Raw genomic sequence first — 17360 nt, 5'->3', positions numbered from 1 at the left:
GATGACCGTCTGTCAAGAAACGTGGTTCATCTGGAAAAGCCACCTGTCGCCACTCAGTGGACATCTAGTTTGCGGTACTGGCGGGCAAATTCTAGCCTTCGTCGCTGATGGACAACAGTCAGCACGGGTGCAGAAACCAGGTGCCTGCTGTCGAGGATCACACGCAGCAACATTTGTGTAAAAGTTGTCGAGGGGATGAATATTGGTAGCCTTTTGGCTCATCTGGGCAGTTTCTTGCTGAACAGTTGCAGGTCTATTCGCCCGTGCACATTTCTGCAGCCATCATTCATCCATTCCATTTGTCCGCCCCGATAGCTGAGTGGTGCCGGCACGGCAGTTCAGCGTGTTCGGTCAGAGGGTTACCTGCCCTCTGTAATAAAAGAAACTGAGTTAATCGATCAAGGACGAACTTAAACGGGTGTCTTACGACGTCATCCCCGAGCAGATGCATCGAACGAAAGCGAACAAAATGAATGTTGTTGTTGTGGTCTTCAGTCCCGAGACTGGTTTGATGCAGCTCTCCATGCTACTCTATCCTGTGCAAGCTTCTTCATTTCCCAGAATCTACTGCAGCCTACATCCTTCTGAATCTGCTTAGTGTATTCATCTGTTGGTCTCCCTCTACGATTTTTACCCTCCATGCTGCCCTCCAATACTAAATTGGTGATCCCTTGATGCCTCAGAATATTCCCTACCCACCGATCCCTTTTTCTAGTCAAGTTGTGCCACAAATTTCGCTTCCCTCCAATTCTATTCGATACCTCCTCATAAGTTATGTGATCTACCCATCTAATCTTCAGCACTCTTCTGTAGCACCACATTTCGAAAGCTTCTATTCTCTTCTTGTCCAAACTATTTTTCGTCCATGTTTCACTTCCATACATGGCTACACTCCATACAAATACTTTCAGAAACGACTTCCTGACACTTAAATCTATACTCGATGTTAACAAATTTCTCTTCTTCAGAAACGCTCTCCTTCCCATTGCCAGTCTACATTTTATATCCTCTCTACTTCGACCATCATCAGTTATTTTGCTCCCCAAATAGCAAAACTCCTTTACTACTTTAAGCGCCTCATTTCCTAATCTAATACCCTCAACATCACCCGACTTAATTCGACTACATTCCATTATCCTCGTTCTTCTTTTGTTGATGTTCATCTTATATCCTCCCTTCAAGACACCATCCATTCCGTTCAACTGTTCTTCCAAGTCCTTTGCTGTCTCTGACAGAATTACAATGTCATCGGCGAACCTCAAAGTTTTTATTTCTTCTCCATGGATTTTAATACCTACTCCGAATTTTTCTTTTGTTTCCTTTACTGCTTGCTCAATATACAAAATGAATAAAAAAATAAAAAATAAAACAAGTGGTAATCGTCGAAAAAAATGCCGGCACGGTAGCTCAGCGTGTTCGGTCAGAGAACCAGTTGGCCTCTGTAATAAAAAAACTGAGTGGAAGGATCAACAAACGAACTTGAACGGATGTCATGTGACGTCCGCAGCGACCAAACACAACGATTAACAAGGAACAAAAAAAAATTGTCAGCGTGACGGACTGCCGTCCTAAGGGACCCGTGTTCGATTCCCGGCTGCGACGGGGATTTTCTCCGCTCAGGGAGTGGGTGTTGTGTTGTCTTCATCATCATTTCATCCCCATCCGACGCGCAGGTCGCCCAATGTGGCGTCGAATGTAATAAGACCTGCACCAAGTCGGCCGGACCTGCCCCGTCAGGGGCCTCCCGGCCAATGACGCCTAACGCTCATTTCATTTCTACATTTATATCTACATCTACATTTATACTCCGCAAGCCACCCAACGGTGTGTGGCGGAAGGCACTTTACGTGCCACTGTCATTACCTCCCTTTTCTGTTCCAGTCGCGTACGGTTCGCGGGAAGAACAACTGCCGGAAAGCCTCCGTGCGCGCTCGAATCTCTCTAATTTTACATTCGTGATCTCCTCAGGAGGTATAAGCAGAGGGAAGGAATACATTCGATACCTCATCCAGAAACGCACCCTCTCGAAACCTGGACAGCAAGCTACACTGCGATGCAGAGCGCCTCTCTTGCAGAGTCTGCCACTTGAATTTGCTAAACATCTCCTTAACGCTATCACGCTTACCAAATAACCCTGTGACGAAACGCGCTGCTCTTCTTTGGATCTTCTCTATCTCCTCCGTCAACCCGATCTGGTACGGATCCCACACTGATGAGCAATACTCATTTCCTTTCATCCATTGTCGTCCACAGTTGCGTCGGTGACGGTTTTGGATAGCGACATTTTTCGATGCACAGTCTGCTTTAAGCAAGGCGGCAAGCGAACAGTTTACAGTCTTATCCATTTCGGAAATGCTTCCACCCTTGGCCTGAAAGACAACGATCAAGAGCTTTTGGACGTCAGATAATTCGCTCCGTTTCCGCAATGAAACGACTGCTCTGTTTTCCATATTCCCTCAACACGCTTTATGTACCCTCCACTGCTAGTGCTGCCATCTGTCATCTGTGAATGAGTATTGCACGTTGAAGCCGAAGATAGGCGGTGCTCACATTAATGTGATTGGACCGAGTAAAATGCAGTCTGAAGTGACTGGACGATAGCTTATTATTGAAAGGGATTTTAACTTGGTAGACAGATTTGAGCTATGCTTTATAAAATATTGATAAATAAAATTAGAGGAATGGCACACTGGTTTTTGTGGTGGCAGCCAAATAGATTATACTCCTACAAAACTGGTGCAGTTTCCCATGGAATAGGTACCCACTGTACCAACTGTTGTGCACCTCTCACTCCACTTCCTACGTCACACGAGGAACCCCTAATTAGCCAAAGCAATCTCAACCAAACCATGAACTGAAGCTTGGGGTAGACTATGATGGTTTCTATAGCCAGATATGTCACAATGGCAGACCTGTTTCTAAATGTTGCACACGGTGTAGCCCCAAGTGATCTACTAATTTAATCGCGTAACCTTCCTACTACACTGTTGACACAAAATCATTCAAATTTCATTATTTGTTACCCCTTGTGGTGTAACATTTTTAATGACTAGTAGTGTAGTGGTTGGTTGTCATTAAAGTACAGCTACTCACAGAGGTGCAGTGTGGGCTGTCACTATCATATGGCAGCAAACCTTGGTACATATTCCAATGCACTAAAGCATAACCGATTCAAACAGGAAAAAATTAGATCCAATTTTGGCCACCAGGTGAAAATCTCGCGTTGTACAGCATCTCGCCGATGTCTCCGGTGCCCATAGTGAACGAAATGTGTAAGCGACAGTTGATAATAACAACATTATCGGTTCCTCACGTGTTTCATCTTTTCTGCCCACGTCCCAATCCTAATCCATTAACGAGCGAGAGGGCGTCATGGGTAGCACATCGAACTTGCATTCGGGAGGACGACGGTACAAACCTGCGTCCAGCCATCGTGATTTAGGTTTCCCATGGTTTTCCTAAAACGCTTCAGGCGAATGCAGGGATGGTTCCTTTGAAAGGCCACGGCCGACTTTCTTCACCATTTTTCCCTAATCCGATGGGGCCGAGGACCTCACTGTTTGGTCCCCTCCTCCAAGTCAACCAATCAACCTAATCCATAACATATGGAAACATTTCTATACGTATATGTTACATTGAGAGCGACAAATTTACACCAGGTGACCAAAATTGGAACCAGTTTTCTTCCAGCATAAATCACTTCTGCATTAACGCATGAGAATATCTACCAAGTTTTGCTGTAATACGGTAACTACACTACTGGCCATTAAAATTGCTACACCACGAAGATGACAAGCTACATACGCGAAATTTAACCGACAGGAAGAAGATGCTGTGATATGCAAATGATTAGCTTTTCAGAGCATTCACACAAGGTTGGCGCCGGTGGCGACACCTACAACGTGCTGACATGAGCAAAGTTTCCAACCGATTTCTCATACACAAACAGCAGCTGACCAGCGTTGCCTGGTGAAACGTTGTTGTGATGCCTCGTGTAAGGAGGAGAAATGCGTGCCATCACGTTTCCGACTTTGATAAAGGTAGGATTGTAGCCTATTGCGATTGCAGTTTATCGTATCGCGACATTGCTGCTCGAGTTGGTCGAGATCCAACGACTGTTGGCAGAATATGGAATCGGTGGGTTCAGGAGGGTAATACGGAACGCCGTACTGGATTCCAACTGCCTCGTATCACTAGCAGTCGAGATGACAGGCATCTTATTCGAATGGCTGTAACGGATCGTGCAGCCACGTCTCGATCCCTGAGTCAACAGATGGGGACGTTTGCAAGACAACAATCATATGCACGAACAGTTCGACGACGTTTGCAGCAGCATGGACCATCAGCTCGGAGACCATGGCTGCGGTTACCCTTGACGCTGCATCACAGACAGGAGGGCCTGCGACTGTGTACTCAATGAGGAACCTGGGTGCAGGAATGGCAAAACGTCATTTTTTCGGGTGATTTCAAGTTCTGTTTACAGAATCGTGATGGTCGCATCCGTGTTTGGCGACATCGTGGTGAACGCGTGTATTCGTCATTTCCATACTGGCGTATCACCAGACGTGATGGTATGGGGTGCCATTGGTTACACGTCTCGGTCACCTCCTGTTCGCATTGACGGCACTTTGAACAGTGGATGTTACATTTCAGATGTGTTACGACCCGTGGCTCTAACCTTCATTCGATCCCTGCGAAACCCTACATTTCAGCAGGATAATGCACGAACACGTGGTGCATGTCCTGTACTAGCCTATCTGGATACAGAAAATGTTCGACTGCTGCCCTGGTCAGCACATTCTCCAGATATTTCACCAATTTAAAACGTCTGGTCAATGTTGGGCGAGCAACTGGCTCGTCACAATACGCCAGTCACTACTCTTGATGTACTGTGGTATCGTGTTGAAGCTGCATGGGCAGCTGTACCTGTACACGCCATCCTAGCTCTGTTTAACTCAATGCCCAGGCGTATCAAGGCCGTTATTACGGCCAGAGGTGGTTGTTCTGGGTACTTATTTCTCAGGATCTATGCACCCAAATTGCGTGACATTGTAATCACATGTCAGTTGTAGTATAATATATTTGTCCAACGAATACCAGTTTACCATAAGCATTTCTTCTTGGTGTAGCTATTTTAATGGCCAGTAGTGTATCTGACACTGGATCTCAGTGAGTAGCTGCACGTTAATTGTAACCTCCTAATAGTTGCATCACAATAAAGTTTTAAGCAGCTTTGTCAGATAAAATTGTCTTCATAACGAGTGACAGGCGCTCGCCAGCTCGCCGGTGAGAGGCTACAGGTGAAATCGTAGCAGCACATGGGCATGTCAGCTGACGTCGGCACTACAGCTGCCAACATTGACACACTCACTTCGCTAACAACTAGACGGCTGGTGTCGGAACTCGGCTACTCCCACTGCGCATGCGCACAGGACATGTTCCGTCCACCGTGCCCCTCGCCCTTTCGGCAGAGGAAATCTGGCGGTTCAGCACAGTACCTTAGTGTCGCGCTTGATGAGATCCGGGCCGGGCTGCAGCGGCTCACGGAAAAGGTGCGCCTTGCTGGGGTCCTCGTCGTCGAGTAGGAAGATCATGCCACGCGAGGCGCCCAACTCGCGCTTGAGGAGGCGCAGCAGGCGCGCCAGCGCGGCGGGAACGGTCACCTTCTTGGCGAAGAAGCGCAGCACCAGCTCGAACAGGTCGTCCTGCTGGTCGGCGATGGCCTGCGCCACGGTGCGCGCACCGCACATCCCCACGACGCTGCCCAGGCAGCTCATCAAGCACACCGCCGCCGTCACGTCCCGCCACCTGTCGCCACCAGGCAAACGTGTCCCAGGAGCAAACTGTCTTCCTCGTTTTGGGCTAAGTGAAGCCACCTGCGTGAAATCAATGTGTGATATGAAACTTCCTGGCAGATTAAAACTGTGTGCCGGACCGAGACTTGTACTCGGGACCTTCCCCTTTCCCGGGCAAGTGCTCTACCAACTGAGCTACCCAAGCACGACTCACGGCCCGTCGACACAGTTTTAATCGGCCATAAGTTTCATATCAACACACACTCCGCTCCAGAGCGAAAATCTCATTCTGGAAACATCCCTCAGGCTGTGGCTAAGCCATGTCTCCGCCATATCCTTTCTTTCAGGAGTGCTAGTTCTGCAGGGTTTGCAGGACAGCTTCTGTAAAGTTTGGAAGGTAGGAGACGAGATACTGGCAGAAGTAATGCTGTGTGGACCGGGTGTGAGTCGTGCTTGGGTAGCTCAGTTGGTAGTGCACTTGCCCGCGAAACGCAAAGGTCCCGAGTTCAAGTCTCGGACCGGCACACAGTTTTAATCTGCCATGAAGTTTCATATCAGCGCACACTCGCCGAAGAGTGAAAATCTCATTCTACTGCGTGATATGTTCAGCAAGCGGTTATTTTTTGTGAGTCACATTATTGTACACTGCTCTGCAAAACGTTTATTCTGCATGCTCGTTGCTGGCACCTCGCAGCTCGCTGCTGGCACATCGCACCTCGCTGACAACGGCTAGTGTTGTTGGATTTACGCTGAAGCCTGGTGCTCGCTGCCCACCAGCTCCTCACATATCGAGCAGAGTCAAATGTGGCATTGCTGGAATGACTTTGAAGCAGCCAAGCAAGGCTCACGTTTCAAGACATAAGGCAACGGTCACGTCACGAATCACAAATCAGTTTGATATCGCCCCCTGGTGACAATCGCAGCGAGTTATGGGGCGAGCAATGATGGCGCAAGTTTAATGGACCGGTAAGACGTAGTGGGTTTGATTCGTCAATGCAGTGCCATGCCGGCAAGTGGCGAGGTGGCAGCATAAACGAACACTCAAGGAGGAAAACAGCATAACATATTAAGTACTCAGTCAAAATGAATGAAAGTGTGGGAGCAGAGACCTCCCAGACGTTCCAGAGAGTTGGGAATCACCTGACATGAGGTCACCATCACCATAGTGCCAAATGGTGGGCCCCACTACACGAGGCACTTGAAGAAACAGGAAAACTGTGTGTGTGTGTGTGTGTGTGTGTGTGTGTGTGTGTGTGCATGTGTGTGTGCGCGCCAGCGAGCGCTCGTGCGTGCGCACATGCTTGTGTGTCAACCCACGAGCAGTTGTGCTGCTCTGTGGTAGCATTCTTCATTACACCACGGCACACAGACAACATTTAGCTGACTTCACATGCGAAAGAATCATAAGGAGACTGGGAGAGGAACAAAATGTGACAAGCATTGCCCATGAGCTGATATTGCTCACAGCATCGTTTTATGAGCATGTGGAGCATTTTTAACCACAGGACTGCTGCCCAAAGGAGTGGAGGTCGTCAACTACAACAGCAGATGACCAGTACGTTGTTCAACAGACAAGAGGGAAACCATGTCAGACACCAGGCGAAATTACAACCACATTTAATAGGACTGTGAAGCACACATTCTCACGCATCCCAATGGTACAGCGACTGCATTGGGGTGGTCTCTTTTCCAGACGACCACTACGCTGTGTTCCATTGACGTGTCAGCAGCAACATACACGATGGTGCCAAGAGTATACAGGGTGGTCCATTGATCGTGACCGGGCCAAATATCTCACGAAGTAAGCGTCAAACGAAAAAACTACAAAGAACCAAACTCGTCTAACTTGAAGAGGGAAACCAGATGGCGCTATGGTTGGCCCGCCAGATGGCGCTGCCATAGGTCAAACGGATACCAACTGGGTTTTTTAAAATAGGAACCCCCATTTTTTATTACATATTCATGTAGTACGTAAAGAAATATGAATGTTTTAGTTGGACCACTTTTTTCGATTTGTGATAGATCGTGCTGTAATATTCACAAACATATGGCTCACAATTTTTGACGAACAGTTGGTAACAGGTAGGTTTTTTAAATTAAAATACAGAACGTAGGCACGTTTGAACATTTTATTTCGGTTGTTCGAATGTGATACATTACATTTGTGAACTTATCATTTCTGAGAAAGCATGCTGTTACAGCGTGATTACCTGTAAATACCACATTAATGCAATAAATGCTCAAAATGATGTCCGTCAACTTCAGTGCATTTGGAAATACATTCCTCTCAACAACAAGTAGTTCCCCTTCCGTAATGTTCGCACATGAATTGACAATGCGCTGACGCATGTTGTCAGGCGTTGTCGGTGGATCACGATAGCAAATATCCTTCAATTTTCCCCACAAAAAGAAACCCGGGGACGTCAGATCCGATGTACGTGCGGGCCATGGTATGTTGCTTCGACGACCAATCCACCTGCCATGAAATATGCTGTTCAATACCCCTTCAACCGCACGCGAGCTATGTGCCGGACATTCATCATGTTGGAAGTACATCGCCGTTCTGTCATACAGTGAAACATCTTGTAGTAACATCGGTAGATCATTACGTAGGAAATCAGCATACATTGCACCATTTAGATTGTCATCGATAAAATGGTGGCCAATTATCCTTCCTGCCATAATGCCAGACCATACATTAACCCGCCATGGTCGCTGATGTTCCACTTGTCGCATCCATCGTGGATTTTCCGTTGCCCAATAGTGCATATTATGCAGGTTTACGTTACCGCTGTTGGTGAATGACGCTTAGTCGCTAAATAGAACGCGTGCAAAAAATCTGTCATCGTACCGTAATTTCTCTTGTGCCCAGTGGCAGAACTGTACACGACGTTCAAAGTGGTCACCATGCAATTCCTGGTGCATAGAAATATGGTATGGGTGCAATCGATGTCGATGTAGTATTCTCAACACCGATGTTTTTGAGATTCCCGATTCTCGTGCAATTTGTCTGCTACTGATGTGTGGATTAGCCGCAACAGCAGCTAAAACACCCACTTGGGCATCATCATTTGTTGCAGGTCGTGGTTGACGTTTCACATGTGGCTGAACACTTCCTGTTTCCTTAAATAACATAACTATCCGGCTAACGGTCCTGACACTTGGATGATGTCGTCCAGGATACCGAGCAGCATACACAGCACACGCCCGTTGGGCATTTTGATCACAATAGCCATACATCAACAAGATATCGAACTTTTCCGCGATTGGTAAACGGTCCATTTTAACACGGGTAATGTATCACAAAGCAAATACCGTCTGCACTGGCGGAGTGTTACGTGATACCACGTACTTATACGTTTGTGACTATTACAGCACCATCTATCGCAAATCGAATAAAGTGATCCAACTAAAACATTCATATTTCTTTCGTACTACACGAATATGCAATAAAAAATGGGGGTTCCTATTTTTAAAAACGCAGTTGATATCCGTTTGACCTATGGCAGCGCCATCTAGCGGGCCAACCATAGCGCCATCTGGTTTCTCCCTTCAAGTTAGACAAGTTTCGTTCTTTGTAGTTTTTTCGTTTGAGGCTTATTTCGTGAGATATTTGGCCCGGTCACGATCAATGGACCACCCTGTAGGGACTGGACTAACGAGGAATGGGGTCACGAGATCTTCTACAATGAGAGCAGATTCAAGATGAGTAGTCACTCATATGCTGAGAGTTGGGAACATGTAATGCACCAGGGAACATTGTCGAACATGATCGTTTTTGTGGTGTAGCTGTCATAGTGAGGGGATGCGTAGTGTTAGATGGGCAAACTGACTTCCAAATTTATGAACTCAGCATACTATCTGGTCAGCGTGATTCTGACACTGTACTCCTTCCCCATCGGCGTCATTCATGAGTGCATTTTGCCCTGAATTCTTTTTTATGAATGGCAATGGCGACCACATCGAAATGCGCTGGTGGAGGAGCTCTTGGAACGAGAGGATATTCGGTGAATGATTGGTCCGCCCGTCCCCTCCAACTTGAATAGTGTCGAACTTGAATGGGATGCGTTGGGGAGACATACAGCACCTACATATATCCAGCAGCTATCAACCACGCTGTTGAAGCAATGGAACGCCTACCACAAGAATTCCACACCAACCCTGTGGACAGCATGTGAACACGCTGCAGAACATTCATTGTGTCCATGATGATCACACGCCCTATTAAAAATAACGTCCTCCCCTTTGCGAAGTACAGGGGACTACCGGAGATTACCGTGACTTCTGTGTAATCATTGTTTTTGAATAAAATTATCATTTATTGTCATTTCTGCTCATCTCATTGCATATTTCTTTCGGTTACCTTCCGTATTACGCTGCAGCAGTTCTTTCTTTGTATGGTCCAAGTTTCATCAAGCTATATTACTTGATGGTGAGATGTTATGCGGAAGTTACTTTAGTCCTTAAGTTTTGCACACCTGTGTACATTCTTGATACACATTTAGTGACCATTATAAGTACGATAATATATGATTTACTATGGGTGGATATGACTGTAAAATAAACAAAGAGATTACATTTTATTATTCACTTCGCAGTATTACCAGTAAATAACTTGTGTTAGTATTTTACAGTTATGAGCTACTCAACTGATGGCTGAGTAATAGGCCCACTGGATGAAACGTCAGTAACTCCCTTAAAAGAGTAAACTGGTAGGTTCGGAGTGCTGTAGATAGTGCATAAATGGTACCAAAAAATTATACCACCCCCCAACGCAGACGTAATAGCTAAAAATGAAATGGTGTGTATCTGCCAGTTGGTTTCCTTGAGCCCTCGCAATAAGGTGGGACGACATGGAGACGTGACACGGTGTCGGACGCGTTTCGTCATGCTCATGACCACACCATGAATCAATCTGCCTAGCACGTTGGTGCATCAATGCGAACAGTCCAGCGTGTCTACAAAGAATGATGTACCCTCTACTGCCACGTAAAACAGCGTAAAAACAGGATCCTTATTGACAGGTACCAAGGATCACTCTCGCACATTGTTAATGAAAAAAAGTTTCAAACACAAAAGGAATAGCTGCCCTCAGCGTATAGAGACGCAGCTAAACCACTTTCTGGCCATACGCTGAGAAGGCACCTGCGTGCGGTGCACAATTGGAGTCAGGTATCTCACAAAAGACCAATACTCGTGTCACACGAAACTGTACGCCTTCAGTGCGAAAAAAAAAACGTAGCCGAATGAAAAAGGAGTATAGTGTAGTCCAATGAGTCGCAATTTCGCCTCTTCAAATGATTCAGGACGTTGGATGCATGGATGGTCCAAAGAGACATTTAACCCACAGTGAGTGGAGAGTATAATTAAGGCTGATGTTTTTCTTGCCACGACTTGGACCCATTCATTCAGGTTACCATGAACATGACCCTTTGTGTTTATTTCATCATCCTAGTAGACAAAGTGTGACCCTTTCTTCTATAGCTTAATGATGAGTATGCTGTGAACATTCCCATCTTACAAATACCAACAACCTTGTTAACAGTTCTGTATGCATACATTCCTAATTTTACGAGCACTTGGTTTGGCACGGGTTGACAGTTTGGTGCAAAACAGGAACTTCTGGCTGGCTGCAGTTAAGTAGAGAATGCATTCGATGACATATTGCAGATCCGTGTATAAAACCTACGTTCATTGAACTGCTATGAGAAATCCAGCCAGATTGAAACTCCAAAGACGTCTCAGCTTCCGGCGAATTCGTCAATAACAGAGCAGCTGGTGCCTATGTCGTAAACGTATAGACTGAATAGAACACTGGCTAGTTGTCACTGTTTGGGCAGGTTTATCGTGATTTAGAGACCATTCGATCACGCCGCATGACGGGACTTGGTGTAAGAGAATGTGTCTTGGGCCCATTGAGGGTGTCCTCGCTGCTTGCTGTGAGTATGTGGTACCACTGGTTGTTGTAGCGAAAAACTATTGTTGTGGCTGGAAGTTGACCCCGACAGTGTCAGCGGAATCAGCTGTCAGTAGGTCATGATGGGGAGCCACTTCCTATGTTGGGATTTGTGTTGTGAGAGGTAGTGGTGACTGGAAACGTGTAGTGGAATTCTAGTGAAACATCTATAAATGTAATAATCCTTTATTCATGTTAGGTGCAAAGGTAAGATCGACGCTGGAGTGCAAGCTGTTGCTCACTCCCCCCCACCCCCCACCCCCACCCCCACCCCTCCCCCTGATGAAATACTGGTCGCGGGTGTGCTAGTGCTGATGTTCGTGACTAACTGCCTGGGAGCAGTGTGTGAAAGTACCAACGGCTGCTGACGTTAGCGAGATTGTGGAAAGATGATAATGGGTGCACGCTGCACGTGAAGAGCACCTATCAGCCCACACTCGGACATGTGGCACACTAGGGAGGTGGTCGCCCACAAGAAACAGTCACCCAGCGAGTGATCTGGAGGAGCGAAGACGCCAAGTGGTGCACATACAGTCCTCCGCTCTGGCGGACACCTATAGCTTCTGTATTCAAAGTCCAGAGTAGGTGGCTGACTGCATCGTGATGTTCTATAAGTGGTCTCTGTCTCAAAGTTAGTGGCTGGTGTAGATTGTGTTGTTTGGCATCACGTACATGCCTAAATACTAGCTGAGAACATCTGAGGGAAAGGGCCTGATTTAATGTGTGTGCCAGGACGGCAAGTACACTACTGGCCATTAAAATTGCTACACCACGAAGATGACGTGCTACAGACGCGAAATTTAACCGACAGGAAGAACATGCTGTGATATGCAAATGATTAGCTTTTCAGAGCATACACACAACGTTGGCGCCGGTGGCGACACCTACAACGTGCTGACATGAGGAAAGTTTCCAACCGATTTCTCATACACAAACAGCAGTTGACCGGCGTTGCCTGGTGAAACGTTGTTGTGATGCCTCGTGTAAGGAAGAGAAATGCGTACCATCACGTTTCCGACTCTGATAAAGGTCGGATTGTAGCGTATCGCGATTGCGGTTTATCGTATCGTGACATTGCTGCCCGCGTTGGTCGACATCCAATGACTGTTAGCAGAATATGGAGTCGGTGGGTTCAGGAGGGTAATACGGAACGCCGTGCTGGATTCCAACTGCCTCGTATCACTAGCAGTCGAGATGACAGGCATCTTATTCGCATGGCTGTAACGGATCGTGCAGCCACGTCTCGATCCCTGAGTCAACAGATGGGGACGTTTGCAAGACAGCAACCATCTGCACGAACAGTTCGACGACGTTTGCAGCAGCATGGACTACCAGCTCGGAGACCGTGGCTGCGGATACCCTTGACGCTGCATCACAGACAGGAGCGCCTGCGACTGTGTACTCAACGACGAACCTGGGTGCAGGAATGGCAAAACGTCAATTTTTCGGATGAATCCAGGTTCTGTTTACAGCATCACGATGGTCGCATCCGTGTTTGGCGACATCGCGGTGAATGCACATTGGAAGCGTGTATTAGTCATTGCCATACGGACGTATCACCCGGCGTGATGATATAGGGTGCCATTGGTTACACGTCTCGGTCACCTCTTGTTCGCATTGACGGCACTTTGAACAGTAGACGTTACATTTCAGATGTGTTCCGACCCGTGGCTCTACTCTTCATGTAATCAAATGGCTCAAATGGCTCTGAGCACTATGGGATTTAACATCTGAGGTCATCAGTCCCCTAGAACATAGAACTATTCAAACCTAACTAACCTAAGGACATCACACACATCCATGCTCGAGGCAGGATTCGATAATGTAATCACATGTCAGTTCTAGTATAACATATTTGTCCAATGAATACCCGTTTATCATCTGCATTTCTTCTTGGTGTAGCAATTTTAATGGCCAGTAGTGTATTTTCATCTTGGCAGCACTTTAGCCCAAAAGCCATAACAAGTTGAGCTTGGCCACCACTGTTAGGAAGCCGTGAATTCAAACAGCCTGGTTTTTTCATCTTGTTAGCTTCTCTGGACTCCCTGCCTGTGCTATAAGATGTCGCGACTTCAGCTTCCAGAAGCGGTGTCAGACATATTCTACAGCAATGGCGTATTGAATGAGTGCTCTTGTAGTCTTAATGTATCTTCTTACTCCATAATACCTGATCAGCAAGATTACGGCACCCCCCGCCCTCCACCACCTGTGATGTCCTTCCGTTGAATAGACGCTTGGCATTTCATTATCCCAGAATACGTCGCGGCACAACTATATTGACGTTGTCTGACGAGGATAACACGGCAAGAACCAAAATCCGATTTCCCAGAATCTTCCGTTCGTGGAAGAGCCAAAATAGGTGAACTCGTGTCTCAGGTTATTCGTAGATACTCGACCATTTCTGAGAAAACGACCATCAAAGTTTTCGACGTAATTTATATACTTTTTAGCACGCGACCAGGTCAGCCCACCTAGTGGCATAGTGGCTATCCTCACAGTTTCTTACATTTACGTCCCGTGTTAAAAACTGTATTGCTTTTTATTTATTTAATTTTGTTCATTTACCTACCTATATCAGTAGAAGGTTACTACATGAAAGTGTTTTATCAGTTGTAAAAGTGCGACTGGGTTTCACAATAAGTGTCATCCATTTATTGTATAAGATATGTAAGTATGGTATTTTCGAAGGCTACAGTTTTTTCTCATTTTCTTATACGAATATTTTATTCATAATTCTTACAATTTCAATTCTTGTATTTTATTCTTATGTTTATTTTTCAGGAAGATTTGGTGTATTCCCTTGGATGATACCGATCGTAGAACCATTCGAAACACAGACATACAGTTAGCAGATAAATAAAGACAACGTTATTTCATTGGAAAACATTCGTCTTGTTATATTCTACGGACAAGTATGTTGTTGTTGTGTTGTTTTGGTCTTCAGTCCTGAGACCGGTTTGATGCAGCTCTCCATGCTACTCTATCCTGTGCAAGCTTCTTCATCTCCCAGTACCTACTGCAACCTACATCCTACTGAATCTGCTTAGTGTATTCATCTCTTGGTCCCCTCCTACGATTTTTACCCTCCACGCTGCCCTCCAATACTAAATTGGTGATCCCTTGATGCCTCAGGACATGTCCTACCAACCGATCCCTTCTTCTGGTCAAGTTGTGCCACAAACTTCTCTTCTCCCCAATCCTATTCAATACTTCCTCATTAGTTATGTGATCTACCCATCTAATCTTCAGCATTCTTCTGTAGCACCACATTTCGAAAGCTTCTATTCTCTTCTTATCCAAACTACACTCCTGGAAATTGAAATAAGAACACCGTGAATTCATTGTCCCAGGAAGGGGAAACTTTATTGACACATTCCTGGGGTCAGATACATCACATGATCACACTGACAGAACCACAGGCACATAGACACAGGCAACAGAGCATGCACAATGTCGGCACTAGTACAGTGTATATCCACCTTTCGCAGCAATGCAGGCTGCTATTCTCCCATGGAGACGATCGTAGAGATGCTGGATGTAGGCTGTGGAACGGCTTGCCATGCCATTTCCACCTGGCGCCTCAGTTGGACCAGCGTTCGTGCTGGACGTGCAGACCGCGTGAGACGACGCTTCATCCAGTCCCAAACATACTCAATGGGGGACAGATCCGGAGATCTTGCTGGCCAGGGTAGTTGACCTTCTAGAGTACGTTGGGTGGCACGGGATACATGCGGACGTGCATTGTCCTGTTGGAACAGCAAGTTCCCTTGCCGGTCTAGGAATGGTAGAACGATGGGTTCGATGACGGTTTGGATGTACCGTGCACTATTCAGTGTCCCCTCGACGATCACCAGTGGTGTACGGCCAGTGTAGGAGATCGCTCCCCACACCATGATGCCGGGTGTTGGCCCTGTGTGCCTCGGTCGTATGCAGTCCTGATTGTGGCGCTCACCTGCACGGCGCCAAACACGCATACGACCCTCATTGGCACCAAGGCAGAAGCGACTCTCATCGCTGAAGACGACACGTCTCCATTCGTCCCTCCATTCACGCCTGTCGCGACACCACTGGAGGCGGGCTGCACGATGTTGGGGCGTGAGCGGAAGACGGCCTAACGGTGTGCGGGACCGTAGCCCAGCTTCATGGAGACGGTTGCGAATGGTCCTCGCCGATACCCCAGGAGCAACAGTGTCCCTAATTTGCTGGGAAGTGGCGGTGCGGTCCCCTACGGCACTGCGTAGGATCCTACGGTCTTGGCGTGCATCCGTGCGTCGCTGCGGTCCGGTCCCAGGTCGACGGGCACGTGCACCTTCCGCCGACCACTGGCGACAACATCGATGTACTGTGGAGACCTCACGCCCCACGTGTTGAGCAATTCGGCGGTACGTCCACCCGGCCTCCAGCATGCCCACTATACGCCCTCGCTCAAAGTCCGTCAACTGCACATACGGTTCACGTCCACGCTGTCGCGGCATGCTACCAGTGTTAAAGACTGCGATGGAGCTCCGTATGCCACGGCAAACTGGCTGACACTGACGGCGGCGGTGCACAAATGCTGCGCAGCTAGCGCCATTCGACGGCCAACACCGCGGTTCCTGGTGTGTCCGCTGTGCCATGCGTGTGATCATTGCTTGTACAGCCCTCTCGCAGTGTCCGGAGCAAGTATGGTGGGTCTGACACACCGGTGTCAATGTGTTCTTTTTTCCATTTCCAGGTGTATATTTACCGTCCATGTTTCACTTCCATACATGGCTACACTCCATACAAATACTTTCATAAATGACTTCCTGACACTTAAATCTATACTCGATGTTAACAAATTTCTCTACTTCAGAAACGCTTTCCTTGCCATTGCCAGTCTACATTTTATATCCTCTCTACTTCGACCATCATCAGTTATTTTGCTCCCCAAATAGCAAAACTCCTTTACTACTTTAAGTGTCTCATTTCCTAATCTAATTCCTTCAGCATCACCCGACTTAATTCGACTACGTTCCATTATCCTCGTTTTGCTTTTGTTGATGTTCATTTTATATCGTCGTTTCAAGACACTGTCCATTCCGTTCAACTGCTCTTCCAAGTCCTTTGGTGTCTCTGACAGAATTACAATGTCATCGGCGAACCTCAAAGTTTTTATTTCTTCTCCATGCAGTTTGATTCCTACTCCAAATGTTTTTCTTCTTTCCTTTACTGCTTGCTCAATATACAGATTGAATAACATCGGGGAGAGACTACAACCCTGTCTCACTCCCTTCCCAACCACTGCTTCCCTTTCATGTCCCTCGACTCTTAACAACTGCCATCTGGTTTCTGTACAAATTATGAATAGCCTTTCGCTCCCTGTATTTTACCCCTGCCACCTTTAGAATTTGAAAGAGAGTATTCCAGTCACCATTGTCAAAAGCTTTCTCTAAGTCTACAAATGCTAGAAACGTAGGTTTGCCTTTCCTTAATCTTTCTTCTAAGATAAGTCGTATGGTCAGTATTGCCTCACGTGTTCCAGTATTTCCACGGAATCCAAGCTGATCTTCTACCTACTTGATCCTCTGCTGCCTTCACTACTTCATCCCTCAAAGCTACCCATTCTTCTTCTACTGTATTTCTTTCCC

At 46.8% G+C, this 17360-nt stretch overlaps 1 protein-coding gene across 1 annotated transcript in view; it reads right to left on the bottom strand.

Moving 5' to 3' along the window:
• The window catches only part of LOC126191262 (uncharacterized), a 161561-nt gene extending 145077 nt beyond the window's left edge, over positions 1-16484 (bottom strand). Inside the window, exons 1-2 of the mRNA XM_049932111.1 lie at positions 16434-16484; positions 5499-5876 (exon numbers count right to left, since the gene is read on the bottom strand). Of these exons, the coding sequence (XP_049788068.1) occupies positions 5499-5876; positions 16434-16484 (429 nt within the window). The remainder of the gene's footprint in view (positions 1-5498; positions 5877-16433) is intronic.
• Between the last annotated feature and the right edge of the window lie 876 nt (positions 16485-17360).

Source organism: Schistocerca cancellata, chromosome 1, assembly GCF_023864275.1.
Source record: "Schistocerca cancellata isolate TAMUIC-IGC-003103 chromosome 1, iqSchCanc2.1, whole genome shotgun sequence".
NCBI classification, from domain to species: domain Eukaryota; kingdom Metazoa; phylum Arthropoda; class Insecta; order Orthoptera; family Acrididae; genus Schistocerca; species Schistocerca cancellata.
Note: the sequence above shows the minus strand (reverse complement) of the source record. Positions and strands in the feature narration are given on the sequence as shown.